Source organism: Nicotiana sylvestris, chromosome 7 (assembly GCF_000393655.2).
Source record: "Nicotiana sylvestris chromosome 7, ASM39365v2, whole genome shotgun sequence".
NCBI classification, from domain to species: domain Eukaryota; kingdom Viridiplantae; phylum Streptophyta; class Magnoliopsida; order Solanales; family Solanaceae; genus Nicotiana; species Nicotiana sylvestris.
This window is the reverse complement of record NC_091063.1, coordinates 162,600,624-162,619,954: the sequence shown is the minus strand read 5'-3', so window position 1 is coordinate 162,619,954 and position 19,331 is coordinate 162,600,624. Positions and strand designations below refer to the sequence as shown.

Here is a 19,331-nt window from a genome sequence, read left to right as displayed (position 1 = left end):
AGTACTCCGCATTTCATCTTATATGAATATATTAATATTTTCAAAGTCCATTATTTTTCTACTATATAATTTTTTCAAACTTTCCTCCTCCCTGATTGTCCCCTTATCTCCTTCAAACATAAATCAGGATGATTTTATTGACAAATAACCTGTTGGAGTAAAAGATATTAAATCAAAAACATCTACATATAATTTCATTTTTAACCTTGAGATGATGAGAATTCACTTGCTCTTTTCTAATAAGGAGGAAAACAAATCACGCATAATGAATAATGATCCATAAATATGGGTCTAGTTTAAAGATACTAATAATGGTTGTTAATATTAGTAACGGCTGTAACTTTTAGTAAAGCATACCTATAGACTTTTGGACTATAAATAATAGTTGTAACTTTTGATAGTGACTTTTGAATTTTGTAACCGATTGTTTCTTTACTAATATATAGGTTTTGGATTTTTTTTAAAATAATTAAATAAAAAGAATTGAGTGAAATTGCAAAAGAAGAAGAGAAAAAGGATACATAAAATGATGACCTTAGAGATATATCACGTTATCTTTTCTGTGTCCAACTTTATATATATACACATTATATATAGTTTAACATATCGACGTATAAATAATGCATGATCTCATGCTGCTTCAAGGAGATTGAAGTTGTATGAAGTAGAGCAACTTTACAGTTTTCCCAAGCACTTTAAAATTGATTTATTTTAATTAGCACAAGAGGCCTATGAAGCGGCTCTTACCGCTTGTTTGGATGGTTGTTACCTATTTTATCGTATCGTATTGTTACTTTAAATACAATGTTTGTTTTGATCGTTGCTTAAATTTTATTGTATCGTATCATTAAATCCATCGTTACGTAATGACAAAAAGTGTCATTTTATCAAACGACAGATTTGGTGGTGTGGCGTTGTTTCCTTGCTTTTTTCTCTCATTTTGCCTTTTCTTATTATTAAATAATCATATTTTATCATTTACCCTACTTTTTGATATAATAATTCTACCATGCATCCTAATATTTTTAGCAATATTACAAGTTTATTCGTCATATAGTTAACGGGTGACATCATAAAACAACAGCAAACGTTACGATCTATCCAAATGTTGTGTTCATCAAACAATATAATATAATGCAGTATTTTAACTCAATAACTTGTCTTGTGAAATAAAACTATCTGTTTATATGTCAAAAAATTTAAAGTCTAAAAAATATTAAGATATACTTGGAAAAAAGGTACTTGATATATATGAAGATAAATTATGCTACGTAAATAAATTTACCAAAGTCTAATTCACATATCTTTTACTTGCCCACATACAATAACAAAATATCAACATCTCATACAAGTGATAAATAACCTAGTTCTAAACTAAAACTATAGTAGTTAATTTGAAGTACCTGAAATACATTATTGTGAAACCTCAAGATAATATTCTAGTTACTGAAGACTAAAAAAACAGCTAAAGAATGAGATTCAAATAAAATTCAAGAACATAAGTGAATATGGAAAGAATGTTAGAAAATAATAAACAAAATTGGCTTTGAGGCGTGAAAATCGACTGTCCTTAAAGAGTTATCGCCTGTATACTAATTTAGAGAAAATACAAAATGATTCTCTTCAGGATACAACAAAGCCTGCAGTAACACTTGTGATTTTCTATACATTTCGTTGGAATTCTTGTGTATTTATAGTCAACCAACAGACCCTTTCAGAAAAGATGTCTTGTTTCACAAACAGACACGACTATTTATTCGAATTTTGAATTTAAAATTCAAATAAATTTGATTTTTCTGTTAAAAAATAATTAACTTTAGAATCGCGTGCCTGTTGAGTCAGTCTCGTGCCTATTGAGTCAATCTCGTGTCTGTTGAGTCAATCTCGTGCCTATTGAGTCAATCTCGTGCCTGTTATGTGCTATTTCATAATGATCAGTTCCGAGGCTAACATGCACGGTACGAGTAAGGTCGGTCCCGGGGTGTTTCACATAACAGGCACGGAACTTCTTTCTTCCAATGTGGGAAGAATCCCACTTCCAACTTGCCAATAACAAACAATCTTACAATCCCCCACTAGTTTATTATTTCACTTCATAACACTTGTGAATAATTGAAAGTATTTTTTACAGATTTGAACTTTCCGTTAGTGTAAATATATTAAAGTTTTGACGAAGTTAATGGTATCTTAACATTTGAACCACAAATCCTTGTGCCAAAACCGAAAGTACCACACACAGCGTTATCTAGTAGCTTAGAAAATCCAGTATTCGCTTTAGCACGTTTACGGCCATGTGCTCATCCTGAATTCATGAATATTTACTATATCAACCCTTTAAATCTTGCTAGAAGCGGCACCACTTCAATATTCATATAGGTGGAATTAGTTACTATGTCCCTGTTACTCCAGACATTAATAATTCCATTAAGATTAATCAACCTCTTCATGTAACAGTATGCACTTTGGAGTTTGTCTTTATGCCCCTGTTATAACAAGCATTTAACAACTCCTTAACTCCTCATATAACAGTAAGTAGTACAATAGAATTAGGGCTCCTAAAGAGGAGATCAGTGCTTAAACAATACAAGTAACTTGTTATTACCCATTGAACTTATATTGTTAGAGTGTATACTAACTCAAAGTGGGGTTCCTATTCCTTGTATTTAATTTAAGGGTCTCAGCCCCATCCCTCCACAAGTTTGTTGTACTACATCTCTACCTAATGGCTTCGTAAGTGGATCAGCCAAATTCTTATTTGATCTCACATATATTATAGCTATAGCTCCATTTGTAATTAATTCTCTTATATAAGCATGTCTCAAGCTTATATGTCTCGATTTCCCATTATATATTTTATTGTGAGCAACACACATTGTAGTCTCACTATCACAGAATATGGAAATGGCTGGCATAGGTTGTGGCCACAACTTTATATCAAGTAACATATTCCTCAGCCATTCTGCTTCTTTTCCAGCAGCTGCTAATGCAATAAATTCAGATTCCATAGTAGAATGGAAAATACATGTTTGTTTCTTGGATGCCCAACTAATGGCTCCACCGCCTAGAGTAAATATCCATCCTGATGTGGATTTATTATCATTAACACTTGTAATCCAACTTGCATCAGAATATCCCTCTAATACATTAGGAAAACCATTATAGCAAATGCCTAAGTGCTTTGTATATTTTAAATATCCAAGTACTCTACTTATTGCTTTCCAATGATCATTACCTGGATTACTGGTAAACCTTGAAAGTTTACAAACAGCAAATGCAATGTCGGGTCTAGTGCAATGCATTGCATACATCATACTACCTATCGCACTTGCATACTCCAACTGTGCTACTGCTCTTCCAGTATTTGCAGTTAGCTTAACACTAGAATCATAAGGAGTATTATACCCCTTTATTCCTAAATGACTGAATTTAGTAAGGATTTTATCTATATAATGTGCTTGTGACAAAGTCACTTGCTTGTTATCTCTTTTGACCTTGATTCCCAAAATAGTATCAACTTCATTTAAATCCTTCATTTTAAAAACTGAGGTTAGATACTTCTTGGTCTCGGTAATTCCTTGTAGATTCGTACCAAAAATCAGCATGTCATCGACATATAAACAAATTATTACTCCATATTCTTTTGTAAATTTAGAGTAAATGCACTTGTCTGCATTATTATGTACGAATCCGGTTGATAGTATTACACTATCAAATCTTTCATGCCACTGTTTAGGCGCTTGTTTAAGACCATAAAGAGACTTTATCAATTTACAAACTTTCTTCTCGTTTCCCGGAAGAACAAAACCTTCAGGTTGTTGCATATATATTTCTTCACTAAGGTTCCCATTTAAAAAGGCTGTTTTAACATCCATTTGATGTACGTAAAGATCATAGATAGAGGCCAAGGATAAAAGGACTCTAATGGATGTTATTCTTGCAACAGGAGCATATGTATCAAAATAGTCAATGCCTTCCTTTTGAGTGAAACCTTTTGCAACTAATCTTGCTTTGAAGGTTTGGACAGAACCATCTGTATTGTACTTTCTCCTAAAGACCCACTTACAACCAATAGGTTTTGATCCAAGAGGAAGATCAACCAAAACCCAAGTGTTGTTGGATATAATTGAGTCCATTTCATCATTAATGGTCTCTTTCCAAAAAGCAGCGTCTCTAGAAGACATTGCTTCTTGAAACGTCTTTGGGTCTTCTTCAACATTTAATACAATTGGAATTTGATTACAAACGTTTGTCCTATCTCCTTCAACAAGAAATACTATAGATTGTGAAGAAATAAAATCAGAACCAAGATGTTTTTCTTTTCTTATTCTTTGGCTTTTCCTTGGTTCTATCTGCATATCATCACTTCTTTCCTTAGTTTTAATAATTTCAGAAAGCGACAATTTATTAGCATCAATACGTTTTCCATTTATTTCAGTCATTTCATCAACATTGTCATTTATAAATCTATTTTCAATAAATTCAACATGTATAGATTCTATAATGACATTAGATTCTAGATCTAGCAGTCTATAAGCTTTGGAGTGTTGTGCATATCCTACAAAAACACTTTTAATTCCTCTAGGACCCAATTTTGTTCTTTGATGGTCAGGTACTCTATAATAGGATATACACCCCCACACTTTAAAATAATTTAAATTTGGTTTTCTACCATTCCAAAGCTCATAAGGCGAAATATGCATACTCTTTGAAGGCACTCTATTTAAAATATAACATGCAGTTAGTAGTGCTTCACCCCATAAATTATGTGGCAGATATGCATTAAGTAACATAGCATTAACCATATCCACCAAAGTTCTATTTTATCTTTCCGCTAACCCATTTTGTTGAGGAGTATAAGGGGCACTCATTTGATGTATTAGGTCATGCTCTTCACAGAACTTATTAAATTCGTTAGGAAAATATTCCCCACCTCTATCACTTCGAATAATTTTAATTTTCCTACTCCTTTGATTTTCCACAACAGACTTGTATTCTTTAAACTTTTGAAAAGCTTCGTCCTTAGTTCTAAGTAGGTAAACATATGTAAATCTAGAGAAGTCGTCTATAAAAGTAATAAAATATCTTTTGCCTCCTCTAGTTAATTCTCCATTTAATTCACACAAGTCTGAATGTATTAAATCTAATAGTTCTGTGGATCTTTCAACTTTACGAAATGGTTTCTTTGTCATCTTTGCTTGTATGCAAATTTCACATTTTATATGTTGAGTTTTACATGAGATATAACCATTTTTGGACATATAATTCAAGGAGCCAAAATTTAAATGTCCTAGTCTAGCATGCCATAAACAAGAATCAGACTCAACGATGTAAGCAGAAACATAATTTATTTCATTAATACTCAATTTGAACATGTCGTTACAGTTATAGCCTTTTCCAACAAAAACTCCATTCTTAGACACTATTACATGATCAGACTCAATAACTATCTTGAAGCCTTTCTTTGACAGCAAAGCAGCGGACATTAAGTTTTTCTTCATATCAGGAACATGATACACATTCAGTAACGTCAACTTCTGGCCAGATGTGAAGTTAATCTCAATACTTCCTTTTCCAGCAACATCTGCCGCAACATGGTTTCCCATCAAGACTTGTTCAGAATCCTGCACTTCTGCATATGTCTTGAACATCTTCTTGTCATAACAGACATGAATAGTAGCACCCGAATCTAGCCACCAGTCTTGAGTATTTGTAGCAGCGGTAGCCACATTCAACTCTGTGACCATACCAATTTGCATTGCGGAAACCATGGCAACCAGTCCTTGGGCAGAATTTTCCACTACGTTTGCCTTTTCAGAATTTCCAGATTTTTTAATCTTTCCAGAATTTTCGGTATTGCCTGCATTGAAATTTATTCCTGCCTTTCTATATCTGTAGTCCCGAATCATATGGCCTTTCTTTCCACAATGATGACAACTAAAGTTCTTTCTCTTTTTAAAAGAAGACTTTTTGGAAACTTTCAGATGTTTGTTCCCACTTCCTGAATCATTCTGACTGACAAAATTGACTGCGGAACTCGAAGGCTGACTAATAGCATCACGAGCACGAGTCTCACTTTCAATTTGAATGTGAGTACGAAATTGTTCCACAGTCATTTTATCCATAGAATGTAGGATTTTCTTTCTATAGTCATTCCAAGAGGAAGGCAATTTCGAAAGAATAGCACCTATTTGAAGTGCATCAGGAATTTTAACTTCAAGATCACTTAGTTTTGATACTAAGATTTGCAGTTCATGAATCTGATCCATTATAGGCCTAGTATCAAATATTTTAAATTCAAAGTACTGAAGAGCCAGGAATTTATCAACACCTCGTTTTTCTTTCTGGTATGCAGTTTGTAGAGAAGTCCAAATCTCTTTTGGCGACTTCAGATTGCAGTAAAGATCATAGAGTCGATCTGTCAAAGTATTCAGAATATGGCTGCGACACAACAGTTCATCATGTTCTCATTTCTTCCTTTCTTCCTTGATTACGTCAGAATCTTCTGCTGTGGGCTCAGGCATCGGAGGCAAGGCAGAATCAAGAACATAGTAGATATTGAGAGCAGACAACAAGAATATCATCTTGTCTCTCCAACGGGTAAAGTTCGTTCCATCAAAGCGATCAAGTTTGATGAACTCCTTCGGATTCCCAACAACAGACATCAATTTCTCCATAACAGAATAACTCTTTAAGATTGTTAGAAAATAATAAACAAAATTGGCTTTGAGGCGTGAAAATCGACTGTCCTTAAAGAGTTATCGCTTGTATACTAATTTAGGGAAAATACAAAACGATTCTCTTCAGGATACAACAAAGCCTGCAGTAACACTTGTGATTTTCTATACATTTCGTTGGAATTCTTGTGTATTTGTGTATTTATAGGCAACCAACAGATCCTTTCAGAAAAGATGTCTTGTTTCACATACAGACAAGACTATTTATTCGAATTTTGAATTTAAAATTCCGATAAATTTGATTTTTCTGTTAAAAAATAATTAACTTTAGAATCTCGTGCCTGTTGAGTCAATCTCGTGCCTATTGAGTCAATCTCGTGCCTGTTGAGTCAATCTCGTGCCTATTGAGTCAATCTTGTGCTTGTTATGTTCTATTTCATAATGATCAGTTCTGAGGCTAACAGGCACGGTACGAGTAAGGTCGATCCCGGGGTGTTTCACATAGCAGGCACAAAACTTCTTTCTTCCGATGTGGGAAGAATCCCACTTCCAACTTGCCAATAACAAACTATCTCACAAAGAATCTAACACCTAGTCACTTGAATAGTTCTATGTCCGAAAGGGTTATATTTTGACACGGTTGTCTCCATTGCAACGCCCGTAAAACGTACACAACACGAGAAAAAGAGCAGCAATGATATAAACACTTTAAAGTGAAAAATAAGATAAATTAAATTTAGAAAACAAAATTTTTAAACGAATCAAAGGAAACACTACTTTGAGAATTAGTACAAATTTATACTGGGTAGGGGAATAAGAGTCCCATAAAATTAACAAACAACGGTAAAACTTAAGAGCAGAATTGTACCTTTGTATAATCCGAAATCTTCTTGACTTATTATAGAAATCCATAGAATTAAACAAAACGGGTAAGCATTATTTTAGAAACAGATTAGGAATAAAGTATGGTCTAATTACAAACCAGAAAAAAAAAAATACCTGCTAGATTTTCTGTAGTAATTTATAGCTCCAACCTTTTTTCTATAATAAGCCATCACCTTACTTAGGTTGTCATCTCTTCGATGTGGGTTCCCCTGGAGGGGTAGGCTTGACTCATACGTATCGATAAATAAAAAATGTTACTTATGTTAGAGGGGGATATGGACCAAACCTCTAACCATTCACGTTCTACAAAGAAACTATCGAAAAAAGAGACAAATGGTAAGCCTATACATCATTCTTTCCTACAAAGCATATGCACATTAATTTTTTTTAAAAAAAATTACATTTTTCATAATTTCTTCTTCTTGTAGAGTGAGTTGTTACTTGTCCAGTTGAAGTAAACCTTTTACATCTTCCAACAAAAAATAGGATTACGTACTCTCCAATATAACGATGTTTTCAATTGGTACAATTTGTTGATTGAAAATATGCATCTGTTCTCTTTAGATTTGGTTGTCTTTGACTCCAATGTTCTCTCTAATAGCAACTTTGAAAAATTGGAAAAGAAAAAATTTGGGAGCACAATGATGGAATTGTAACGGTAGTCATAGCAGCACTTAAGTTGGGCCTCATTTTCTTTTAATATTTGAACGTATGTAGTGATTGCTCATTAGCAATAAGTGTCACTAATGAAGAATATGAGTGAATATATTGAATTTGTTATTCAAAGAATTAGACAAAAAGTCAAAAAATCAAAAAAAAGAGAAAAAAAGATAAATATTCTTCTTGGCCATAGATAAGTGCCACATCACTTTGTCTATGCCTAGCTTTATATTTATTATATATAGATAGATAGCCTGAATCTTATTCCAATAATAATGCCAAGAAATGAGGAAGAAAAAGAAGCATTAAATGCTAGATGGCTAAAAAATTTGGTAACATCTAAAATAATTATAATAGATGAGCCCACACAGCCAAAATGTCAAACTCCAATCACACTTGAGTGTGTTATCTTTTGTATGGTGAAAAATTTGATAGGCTTGGAATTGATGGTCTATTCTCCACACAATTCCCTAACAAGGAATATGATAAAAACAAGGAGAAAGGTTCAACTTTGCTTATCTCATGTACTATAAAAGTGTTCAAGTTTTTCTTTCTTTATATTTTTTGTCCATTTATACCCATATCTTTAGCTATCTTTTCCTACTTGCCTTTATCAAAACAAAGCTCTAACGTAAAATGGATGAACTCTGCTCATTCGAATAAATTCTACAATTAAAAGAGTCCAAATTTATTTCTCAATTTTTTAGTTATAATATAGTATTACCCTCGAGTTGGAATTTCGTTAAGGAGTCACGAGCAAAAATATATATAAAAAAATCGTTAATAAAGAAGTTGCTCAATTTCGGATAGTATGCAGACAAATCTGATCATTTTCCCTAAAAACAACTATATAGTTCTTTATTTAAATAAAATATAGAGCACGGAAGAATAAACCAAAAAAAAAAAAAGACTAACAAACAATGGCTTGATAAAGTTTAATTGGTACTTTACGCCTTTTATCTTTGATCAAAACTTTATAACTTTTTGATAAAGTTTAATCAGTTAATTGACTATTAAAGTAAATTTACACAACTGTTTTATCAAATTAAAGTAATTGAACATTAATCGCTATTGTCACACCTCTTTTCTTCCAATGGGTAAGGAGTTTTTTCAATTAAAGTGACATTAATCGAAATGAGATTATTTATTTAATTTCAGAGTCGTCACTTGAGATAATCTATGGTCCCAAGTCACCGGTTTATTTTAAATCCCAAGTCGAGGAAATCTGACTCTATTTAAAGTCTGCGAAAACCAAAAAATCGGGCAAGGAATTTTGTTAACCCAGGAGAAGGTGTTAGGCACTTCCGGGGTTTTAGCATGGTCGCTTTAATCATACCTAGCTATAATTCTTTAGGTACGTGTTTTAAGAACCTATGCACATTTTACCTTTTATGCCACTTTTAATTATAACGCTTTATGGATTTAATCTTTGAAGCGGATTACATGTGTGTAAATCCGTTTTATTTGGGGCGTTAAAATCATGTCACGCGAACGTGTACACAATTAGTCACGCTTATTAATTTAAGATTGTTTGGCTGAAGTTGCGCGAACGCATACCTCGATTTAATTTTGAAAATCGTAATTATGTCACGCGAACGTGTACACAATCACGATAATAAGTTAAGCCGCGCCTAAAGCATTTTTACGAATATTTATTTTTGAAATCGTAATCATATCACGCGAATGTGTACATAATCACGATAATTGATTAAAGGTGTGCCTAAAACCATTCCTACAGATGTTTATTAAGTCATTCACGTCTAACTTTGGGGTCTTTGGGAGGCTTGACATTATGGCATGTTTATTCTGAGTGAATCCAGATTGAGGTACGAACCAAGTGTTTGAAATTTCAATAAAAGAATTATTTGTCAAAAATAAACATATCTAACGAATCAAACATAATGAACGACTTACTTTGAAGGAAAAGGACAAACAACACTCTTACGTCGTGGCACAAGTTCACGTTAAAGTTGGCATGGAATTAATTAAACTGACTACCTATTTATCTCTTATTATTTGACTTAATCATGAATTAATGGCTGAATAATGGATTACGTGCCAACATTTAAGTTGGCAAACTCGTACAGACCCTTGATGGGCCCAGTGGAAAATATGGGCTCGAGATAGAGCCTAAACATGCCTTAGCCTTCCTGAAATGACCCGCCTCCCACCTTATGAAGCTGTAGGCTTCTAACGGACTCGAAATTGGGCCCAACACAGATACAAGATAGCAGTAGTACAACCTTTAACCTCAAATTATGAATGTAAAAAAAGAAAACTGGTTCATTGCATCAAAGTAACTGTATTCGAAGTATTACATTAATAATTATTTTTGAAGACTAACTTTTACAAATATGACTAAATGCTACTGAATGACTAATTTACAACATATAACTCAATTTTAAGTACATGATTCCACTTGTGCTTTTGTTCTTCACACATTTAACACCTAGCAGCCATTCATAACCTGAATCCTTGGACATTTTAACCCAAAGCAATCTTAGATTAATTCATATGACGACAACAGACAACATTTTGGAGCAGTTTTGACATGTATATCAGTGATGGATCATTTCTAGTTGAAGATACAATCATTATGAAATTAAGTAAAATCAATTCCTGTTTAAACTACATATTTAACATTGAATAGGAAACTAAATTAGAGAAGAATTTAGTGCAGTCATGCAGCTTAAACAAACAATTAACATACACAGAAAGCTTTAAACAAATCTACTGATACTCAGACTTTATTTATGTGCTTAAATAGGTACTACAATCATGTGGCACATACCTTTTTTGTAATAACTCGATTGGTCGTTTTACCTTTAAGAACCCCGTCCTTCTAAATAAAACTTCTCGCACTTGCTTTAACTCATTTACGACCCGGGGGGATGGTTGATTCGGGAATTTGAAAGGATTTGGGTTGAAATATGCTCATTTGATTCCTTAAGATTTTCTTAAAAGGCTTAGTTTGACTTTGGTCAACATTTTCAGCAAATGGACCCGGATTCGTATTTTGACGGTCCCGGAGGGTCCGTAGGAAAATATGGGACCTGGGCGTATGCCCGGAATCGAATTCCGAGGTCCCTACCCCGAGTAATGAATTTTTATTAGAAATTATTAAACTGAAATTCTAAGGATTTAAAGAAGCTAAATAATGATTGATCACACGGGTATCAGGCTCATATGTTGGTTCCGGAGCCCGGTATAGGTCCAATATAATATTTAAGGCTTGCCCGCAAAATTTGGTGTCAATCCGAGTAGTTTAAGGGCGTTTCAGCTCGTTAGAGGAAAATTAAGAACTTGAAGTTCATAGTTGGATTCAATTGGTTTTAGGGGGTGATTCTTAGATTTAACATTGTTTCAGGACGTTCTGAAGGTCTGAGTAGGTCCGTTTCATAATTTCAGACTTGTCGGTATGTTCGGCCGGGGCCCGGGAGCCCCTAGCGTCAATCAGACGAGGCTCGAGTGAAGTTGGAATTTTTGAGAAGTGCTGAAGATCTACTTCTGTCATAACCGCACTTGCGGTTGGTCGACCGCAGGTGCGAGACCGCAAAAGCGGTCCACCTATCGCAGATGCGGCCTAGGGTAGGCCAGGCCAAAACCACAGAAGCGGCTCGAGACAGCAGAAGCGGTCGTAGCCCGCTTGTCTGGTTCCGTAGGTGTGTCTGATTTCTCATAGAAGCAGGACCGCAGATGCGGTCCCAGGACCGCAGATGCGGTCCCCTGACCGCAGATGCGGAAATCGCTGAAGTAGTGAGCTTTATTTCATATGGGTTCTAAGACATTTTTTGCCATTTTTCACTCCTTTATTGGCGATTTTGGGAGCTTTTGAGAGAAGACTTCCACCTAGCATCTTGAGGTAAGTTTCTCCCACATATTCCTAGTCTAATACTTGCGCCTTAGGTAGATTAAACACTAGGATTAAGGCAAAGTCATGGGGTTAGAGCAAAACCTAGGGTTTTGACAAAAGTTAGATTTAACCATCAAATTTGTTATAAAATAAATTAGAAATCATATATTATTTATCCTTAGATTATAGAGGACAACTTCCTTCGATAAATTACTGATCCTTAGATTATATAGGACAACTTCCTTCGATAAATTTCGGAAACCGGACACGTGGGCCCGGGGTCGGATTTTAGGAAACTTGTGTTAAGGGTTGGGAAATTGCTTAAATAGCTAGAATATGATCTTGTGATCTTATATTGACTAGTTCCTACCTCATTTAACTAGTTTTGGATCGTTCGGCTCCAAATTGAGAATTTGGGCTTGTTCTTGGTATTGGAAGTGCACTTTGGAGGGAGGTGAGTCTCCTTTCTAACCTTGTAAGAGGGAATTGTCCCCATAGGTGTAATAATTGAATAATTGCTACTAAACGGGACTACGGACGCACCAGGTGACGAGAGACCGTGCGTAGCTACTATTATGTTAATTGTCCGGGTAGTCTAGGACCCGTACCATGCTATATTTGTGAATGCCTCTATATTTTCTTGCTAAATGTGATCACTTAGGATATGTTAGCGACTTGGAAAGGAATATAAACGAATGTAAACGCTTGTTGGACACTTGTATGAAATTGTTTGAAAATAAATGCGCCTTCATGTGTTTTCTTGATATTGATTGATATTTGTGGATCGGGCCGATCGCCTCGGTAGAAATAGATGCATCTATGGTTCGCGTCATTCGACCCTATGGCAGTGCACAGTTTATTTTCTGTTGGAACGGGCCGTCAACCTCGGCATAATGTGCGCATGATATCTATGTGAAATCTTATCCATGACTTGATCTGCTAAATATTTGAAATGTAAATGGCTGATTGTAAAATTGTTAAGAACATGACTTATTACCTCTTGCTACAAACTGTTGATTATTTGTGACTCTCATGCTTAGCATAATACTTCATTATATTATTTGACCTAAGTAAGTATCAAGTCGACCTCTCGACTCTACTTCTTCGAGATTAGACGGGATACTTACGGGGTACATATTGTTTATGTACTCATACCACACTTTTGTACTTAATTGTACAGGATCTGAGGCAGGTACATCTGGCTACCAGTCTGGTGTGTGCCCCTGATTCATAGTCCGAGACTTCCACGGTGAGCTGCCCCTTCCTGTGTCGTTCAGCAGCTTGATGGAGTCTCTCTTTATTTATTTTTGTTGTCTATTCTATTTCGGACAGTAGGATAGATTTATTTTTTTGTATATTCTACTAGTTGCCCACAACTTGTGACACCAGGTCTTGGCACACACATTAGTAGACATTTCTTTTGGGTTGTATAATTATTATCGAATGTCGCATATTATCACCTGTTTTAATTGCAAATTAAGAAAATATTGTAACTGTTTTGGGTAAGTAAAATAAGAATTTACTAATACTTCCGCGTTGGCTTGCCTGACAACGGTGTTGGGCGCCATCACGATCTGTTATGGAGATGGGTCGTGAAAATATGGTATCAGAGCACTAGGTTCATGTAGGTCTCACAAGTCATGGGCAAACCTAATAGAGTCTTGCGGATCGGTACGGAGACGTCTGTATTTATCTTCGAGAGGCTATAGGGTGTTAGGAAAACTATTCTTTATTCATTTCCTATCGTGCAATGGTTGGTATACTAAATTTTCCTCTTCTATTCTCTCACAGATGGTGAGGACACGGACGACTGATATTCCAGACTCAGGAGGAGTTGTTCCCCTCATTGCGAGAGGCCGAGGAAGAGGCCGGGGGAGGGCACCGGTCCGAGGTAGGGGACGAAGGCATCCCAGCATTATCCCAGTAGTACACCAGCAGATCCTGCGGGAGATCCTATCATTGAGGAGCAGGGCGAGATGCCCGCAGCTGAGCCTACCCCAACAGACTTTATGACAACACCAGCTTTTCAGGAGGTCACGAGTCGTATGCTGCGGTTCATGGATTCTATGACTCAGGCTGGTTTATTTCCAGCGGATCCAGCTACATCACAGGTAGGAGGGGGAGCACAGACCCCTATTGCTCAGGCTCCTGGACATGCAGCTGCAGTGTATCAGACTCCGGGTGCACTACCTGCAGATGGGGCCCAGCCAGTTGCTGCAGTGGTGCCCCAGCGCAGACCAACTGCGGACGGTGACCTGCAGAAGTTATTAGACAGATGGACTAGACTTCACCTTCCTACCTTCAGGGTTGAGCGTCATGAGGTTGCCCAGGACTTCATAGATAGGTGCAGGGACGGACTGCACAACATGAGGATATTGGAGTCGCATGGGGTTGACTTCACTACTTTTCAGCTTGAGGGCAGGGCCCGTAGATGGTGGCAGTCCTATGTTCTTGGCAGGCCAGCAGGTTCTCCTCCCATCACTTGAAGTCAGTTCACACAGTTATTCCTGGACAAGTATATTCCATCCTCTGAGAGGGAAGAGCTACGATATCAGTTCGAGCAGCTGGAGCAAGGTCAGATGTCGGTGACCGACTATGAGGCGAGGTTTTCTGAGTTATCCGACCATGCATTAATGATACTCCTTACTAATGCAGAGAGGGTGCGAAGGTTCATTGCAGGGTTGGCATTATGGCATTAGGTCCAACATGGCCCGAGAGGTGGATATGGGGACTCCTTATCAGCTAGTGGTGGAGATTGCTCGGAGGATTGAGGGCTACCATATGAGGGGTAGAGAGCATATGCAGCAGGATAAGACGGCTAGATTCTCCGGAGAGTTCAGAGGTGCCCTGTCTAGGGGTAGAGGTCAGTGTGGGAGGGGTCATCCCAGCAGGCCCCCATGTTCAGCACCACCACCTGCTCGGGGTGCTCCGATGCGCCCCTATTTCAGCGTCATGCCAGAGAGTTCTTATCGCCCGCCAGCCATTCAGGGTTCCTCCGGTGTGTATTCAGGTCTTCGGGGTTCTTTTGATCCTTATTTTAGTGTTATGCCGAAGAGTTCATACCATCTACCGGCTATTTAGGCTTCTTCCAATGGGTCTACAGGCCATCAGGGCAGTAGGCCGCCGCACCGCGGGGTTGTTTTGAGTGTGGAGACCTTGGTCATATGAGGAGATACTACCCCAGGCTTCAGGCAAGGCAGTACAACAGGGTCAGCAGCCTATAATGTTAGCACCAGCTGCCCCGCCACCTAGAGGTGGAGGGCAAATTAAAAGGGGTCATCCTAGAGGTGGAGGCCAAGCAGAGAGAGGTCATCCAGCTACTACTCAGTTGGGTGGAGGCTAGCCAGCCGGTGCTCCGGCCAGATTCTATGCCCTTCCGGCTAGGCGAGATGCATTGGCCTCTGATGTCATCATCACAGGTATTATTTCCGTCGACGGTAGAGATGTCTCGGTATTATTTGATCTAGGGTCTACTTATTCATATGTATCATCTCTGTTTGCTCGTTTTCTAGTTATTTCTCCTGAGCCTTTGGGCACTCATATTCATGTGTCCACTCATGTAGGCGATTATATGGTTGTGGATCAGATCTACCGGTCCTGCGTGGTCACATTCTGTGGTTTCGAGACTAGAGTGGATCTCATATTGCTTGATATGATCGATTTTGAGGTCATCCTGGTCATGGATTGGTTATCTCCATATCACATCGTCCTAGATTGCCATGCCAAGACTGTATCATTGGCAATGCCAGGGTTGCCGAGGTTAGAGTAGAAAGGTTCCACAATTGATACATCTAGTCGAGTTATCTCTTTCCTGAAGGCTCGGCATATGGTCGAGAAGGGGTGTTTGGCTTATCTAGCTTATGTTCAGGACACCACCATAGAGTCTCCGACGATTGATTCAGTTCTGATAGTTCGAGGTTCGCTGATGTGTTTCCTTCTGATCTTCCTGGCATGCCACCGGATCGGGATATTGATTTTTGTATTGATTTGGCTCTAGGCACCCAGCTAATATCTATCCCACCGTACCGTATAGCTCCGAAGGAGTTGAAGGAGCAGCTTGAGGAGTTGTTAGCAAAGGGGTTTGTTAGACCTAGTGTATCGCCTTGGGTGCACCAGTATTATTTGTGTATTGCCTTGGGTGCACCAGTATTACTTGTCACCATCAAGAACAAGTATTTGTTGCCTCGTATCTATGACTTGTTTGACCAGTTGCAGGGTGCTAGGGTGTTCTCCAAGATTGATTTGAGGTCAGGGTATCATCAACTGAAGATTCGGGACTCGGATGTACCGAAGACTGCATTCCGGACTAGATATGGCCATTATGATTTCCAGGTGATGTCCTTTGGCTTGACTAATGCCCCAACATCATTCATAGAATTGGTGAACATGGTATTCAGGCCTTACATTGATTCATTTGTTGTCGTATTCATTGACGACATCTTGATATACTCCCGTACCCTGGGGGAGCACGAGCAGCATTTGAGGGTAGTGCTTCAGACCTTGTGAGAGCAGAAGCTATATGCTAAGTTCTCCAAGTGTGAGTTCTAGCTAGAGTCGGTGGCATTCTTGGGGCATATTGTGTCAGGAGAGGGTATTAAGGTGGACCCCAAGAAGATTGAGGCAGTTCAGAGTTGGCCACGTCCTACTTCGGTGACCGAGATCAGGAGTTTCCTGGGGTTAGTTGGTTATTACAGACGATTCGTGCAGGGTTTTCATCTATTGCATCACCTCTTACTAGATTGACCCAGAAGGGTGCTCCCTTCCATTGTCCTGATGATTGTGAGGCGAGCTTTCAGAAGCTCAAGACAGCCTTGACTACAACACTAGTTCTTGTATTGCCTTCCGGCTCAGGGGTGTATACGGTATATTACGATGCTTCGCGCATCGGATTAGGGTGTGTATTGATGAAGGAGGGGCGAGTTATTGCATATGCATCGCATCAACTGAAAATCCATGAGAAGAATTATCATGTGCATGATTTGGAGTTGGTCGCGATTGTTCATGCTCTTAAGATATGGAGGCATTATTTGTATGGTGTATCATGTTAGGTTTATACTGATCATCGCATCTTACAGCACTTGTTCAAGTAGAGGGATCTCAATTTGAGGCAGCGTAGATGACTTGAGTTGCTGAAAAATTATGACATCACCATTCTTTATCACCCGGGCAAGGAAAATATGGTCTCAAATGCCTTAAGCAGGAAAGTGGTGAGTATGGGTAGCTTGGTGTTCATACCAGCAGAGGAGAGGCCACTAGCTTTGGACATCCAGTCCTTGGCTAACAGACTTGTGAGGTTGGATATTTCAGAGCCCAGCCGAGTTCTTGCGTGCATTGTTGCTCAGTCTTCATTATTGGGGTAGATCAAGGCCCGACAGTTCGATGATCCACATTTGGCAGTTCTCAGATAGACAGTGCTTTAGGGTAGCGCCAAGGAGATTTCTATTGGTGAGGATGGTGTTTTGCGGCTCCAGGGTTGCCTATGTGTTCCTAATGTTGATGGTCTGAGGGAGAGGATACTGGAGGAGGCACACAGTTCGAGGTATTCCATTCATTCGGGTGCTATGAAGATGTATCATGACTTGAGGCAGCATTATTGGTGGCGGAGGATGAAGAAAGACATAGTGGAGTTTGTGGCTAGGTGTTTGAATTGCCAGCATGTCAAGTACGAGCACCAGAGGCCGGGTGTCCTACTTCAGCAAATGCCTATACCAGAGTGGAAGTGGGAGCGCATTACTATAGATTTCATAGTTGGCTTGCCCCAGACCTTGCGGAAGTTTGATGCAATATGGGTCATCATGGACAGGTTGACCAAGTCGGCACACTTTATACGAGTTGTGACTACTTACACTTCGGAGAGATTGGCTCAGATTTACATCCGAGAGATAGTCCGGTTAAACGGTATGCCTGTTTCCATCATATTAGATAGAGGCCCTCAGTTCACTTCTCATTTCTGGAGAGCTATTCAGGGTGAGTTGGGGACCCGCGTGGAGCTTAGCACAACATTTCACCCCCAGACCGATGGGCAGTCGGAATGGACAGTCTGGATCTTGAAGGACATGCTTAGAGCATGTGTGATTGACTTTGGAGGGTAGTGGGATCAGTTCTTTCCTTTGGCAGAGTTTGCTTACAACAACAGCTATCAGTCCAGCATTGAGATGGCTCCATTTGAAGCTTTATACGGTCGGCAGTGTCATTCTCCTATCGGGTGGTTAGAGCCTGGTGAGACTAAGTTATACGGTACAGATTTGGTACAGGATGCCTTGGACAAGGTAAAGTTGATCTAGGAGAGGCTTCGCACAGCTCAGTCCAAACAGAAGAGTTACGTGGATCAGAAGGCGCGAGATGTATCATTTATGGTTGGCGAGAAGGTCCTCTTGAAAGTTTCGCCAATGAAGGGTGTTATGAGGTTCGGGAAGAAGGGCAAGCTCAGCCCCAGGTTTATTAGTCCATTTGAGGTATTGAGATGAGTTGGGGAGCTTGCTTTACCCCCCAGTTTATCGGGAGTCCACCCAGTCTTTCATGTGTCCATGCTTCGGAGGCATCATGTTGACTTGTCCTATGTATTGGACTTTAGTACTATTCAGTTGGATGAGAGCCTGAGTTACGAGGAGGAGCCAGTTGCCATTATTGATAGGCAGGATCGCCAGTTAAGATCCAAGAGGATTTCAATGGTAAAGGTCCAGTGGAGGGGCCAATCAGTCGAGGAGGGGACCTGGGAGTCCGAGGAGGACATGCGGAGCAGATACCCACATTTATTCAGCACATCAGGTACTTTTCTATGCTCGTTCGAGGATGAACGTTTGTTTAAGAGGTGGAGAATGTAATGACCCGATTGGTCGTTTTTCATTTAAGAACCCCGTCCCCCTAAATAAAACTTCTTGCACTTGTTTTAACTCATTTACGACCCGCGGGGATGGTTGGTTCGGGAATTTGAAAGGATTTTAGTTGAAATATGCTCATTTGATTCCTTAAGATTTTCTCAAAAGGCTAAGTTTGACTTTGATCAACATTTTTAGCAAACAGACCGAGATTCATGTTTTGACGGTCCCGGAGGGTCCGTAGGAAAATATGGGACTTGGGCGTATGCCTGGAATCGAATTCCGAGGTCCCTAGCCCGAGTAATGATTTTTTATTAAAAAATGTTAAACTTAAATTTTAAGGATTTAAAGAAACTAAATAAGGATTAATCACACGGGTATCAGGCTCGTATGTTGGTTCCGGAGCCCGGTACAGGTCCAATATAACATTTAAGTCTTGCC

General features: G+C 38.6%; 1 protein-coding gene across 1 annotated transcript; it reads left to right on the top strand.

Moving 5' to 3' along the window:
- Positions 1–17,678: 17,678 nt before the first annotated feature.
- LOC138874064 (uncharacterized) lies at positions 17,679–18,896 on the top strand. The gene is made up of 3 exons (XM_070152568.1): positions 17,679–18,039; positions 18,190–18,341; positions 18,657–18,896. Exons 1-3 carry the CDS (start codon positions 17,679–17,681, stop codon positions 18,894–18,896), a joined length of 753 nt encoding a protein of 250 aa, XP_070008669.1.
- The last annotated feature ends 435 nt before the right edge of the window (positions 18,897–19,331 follow it).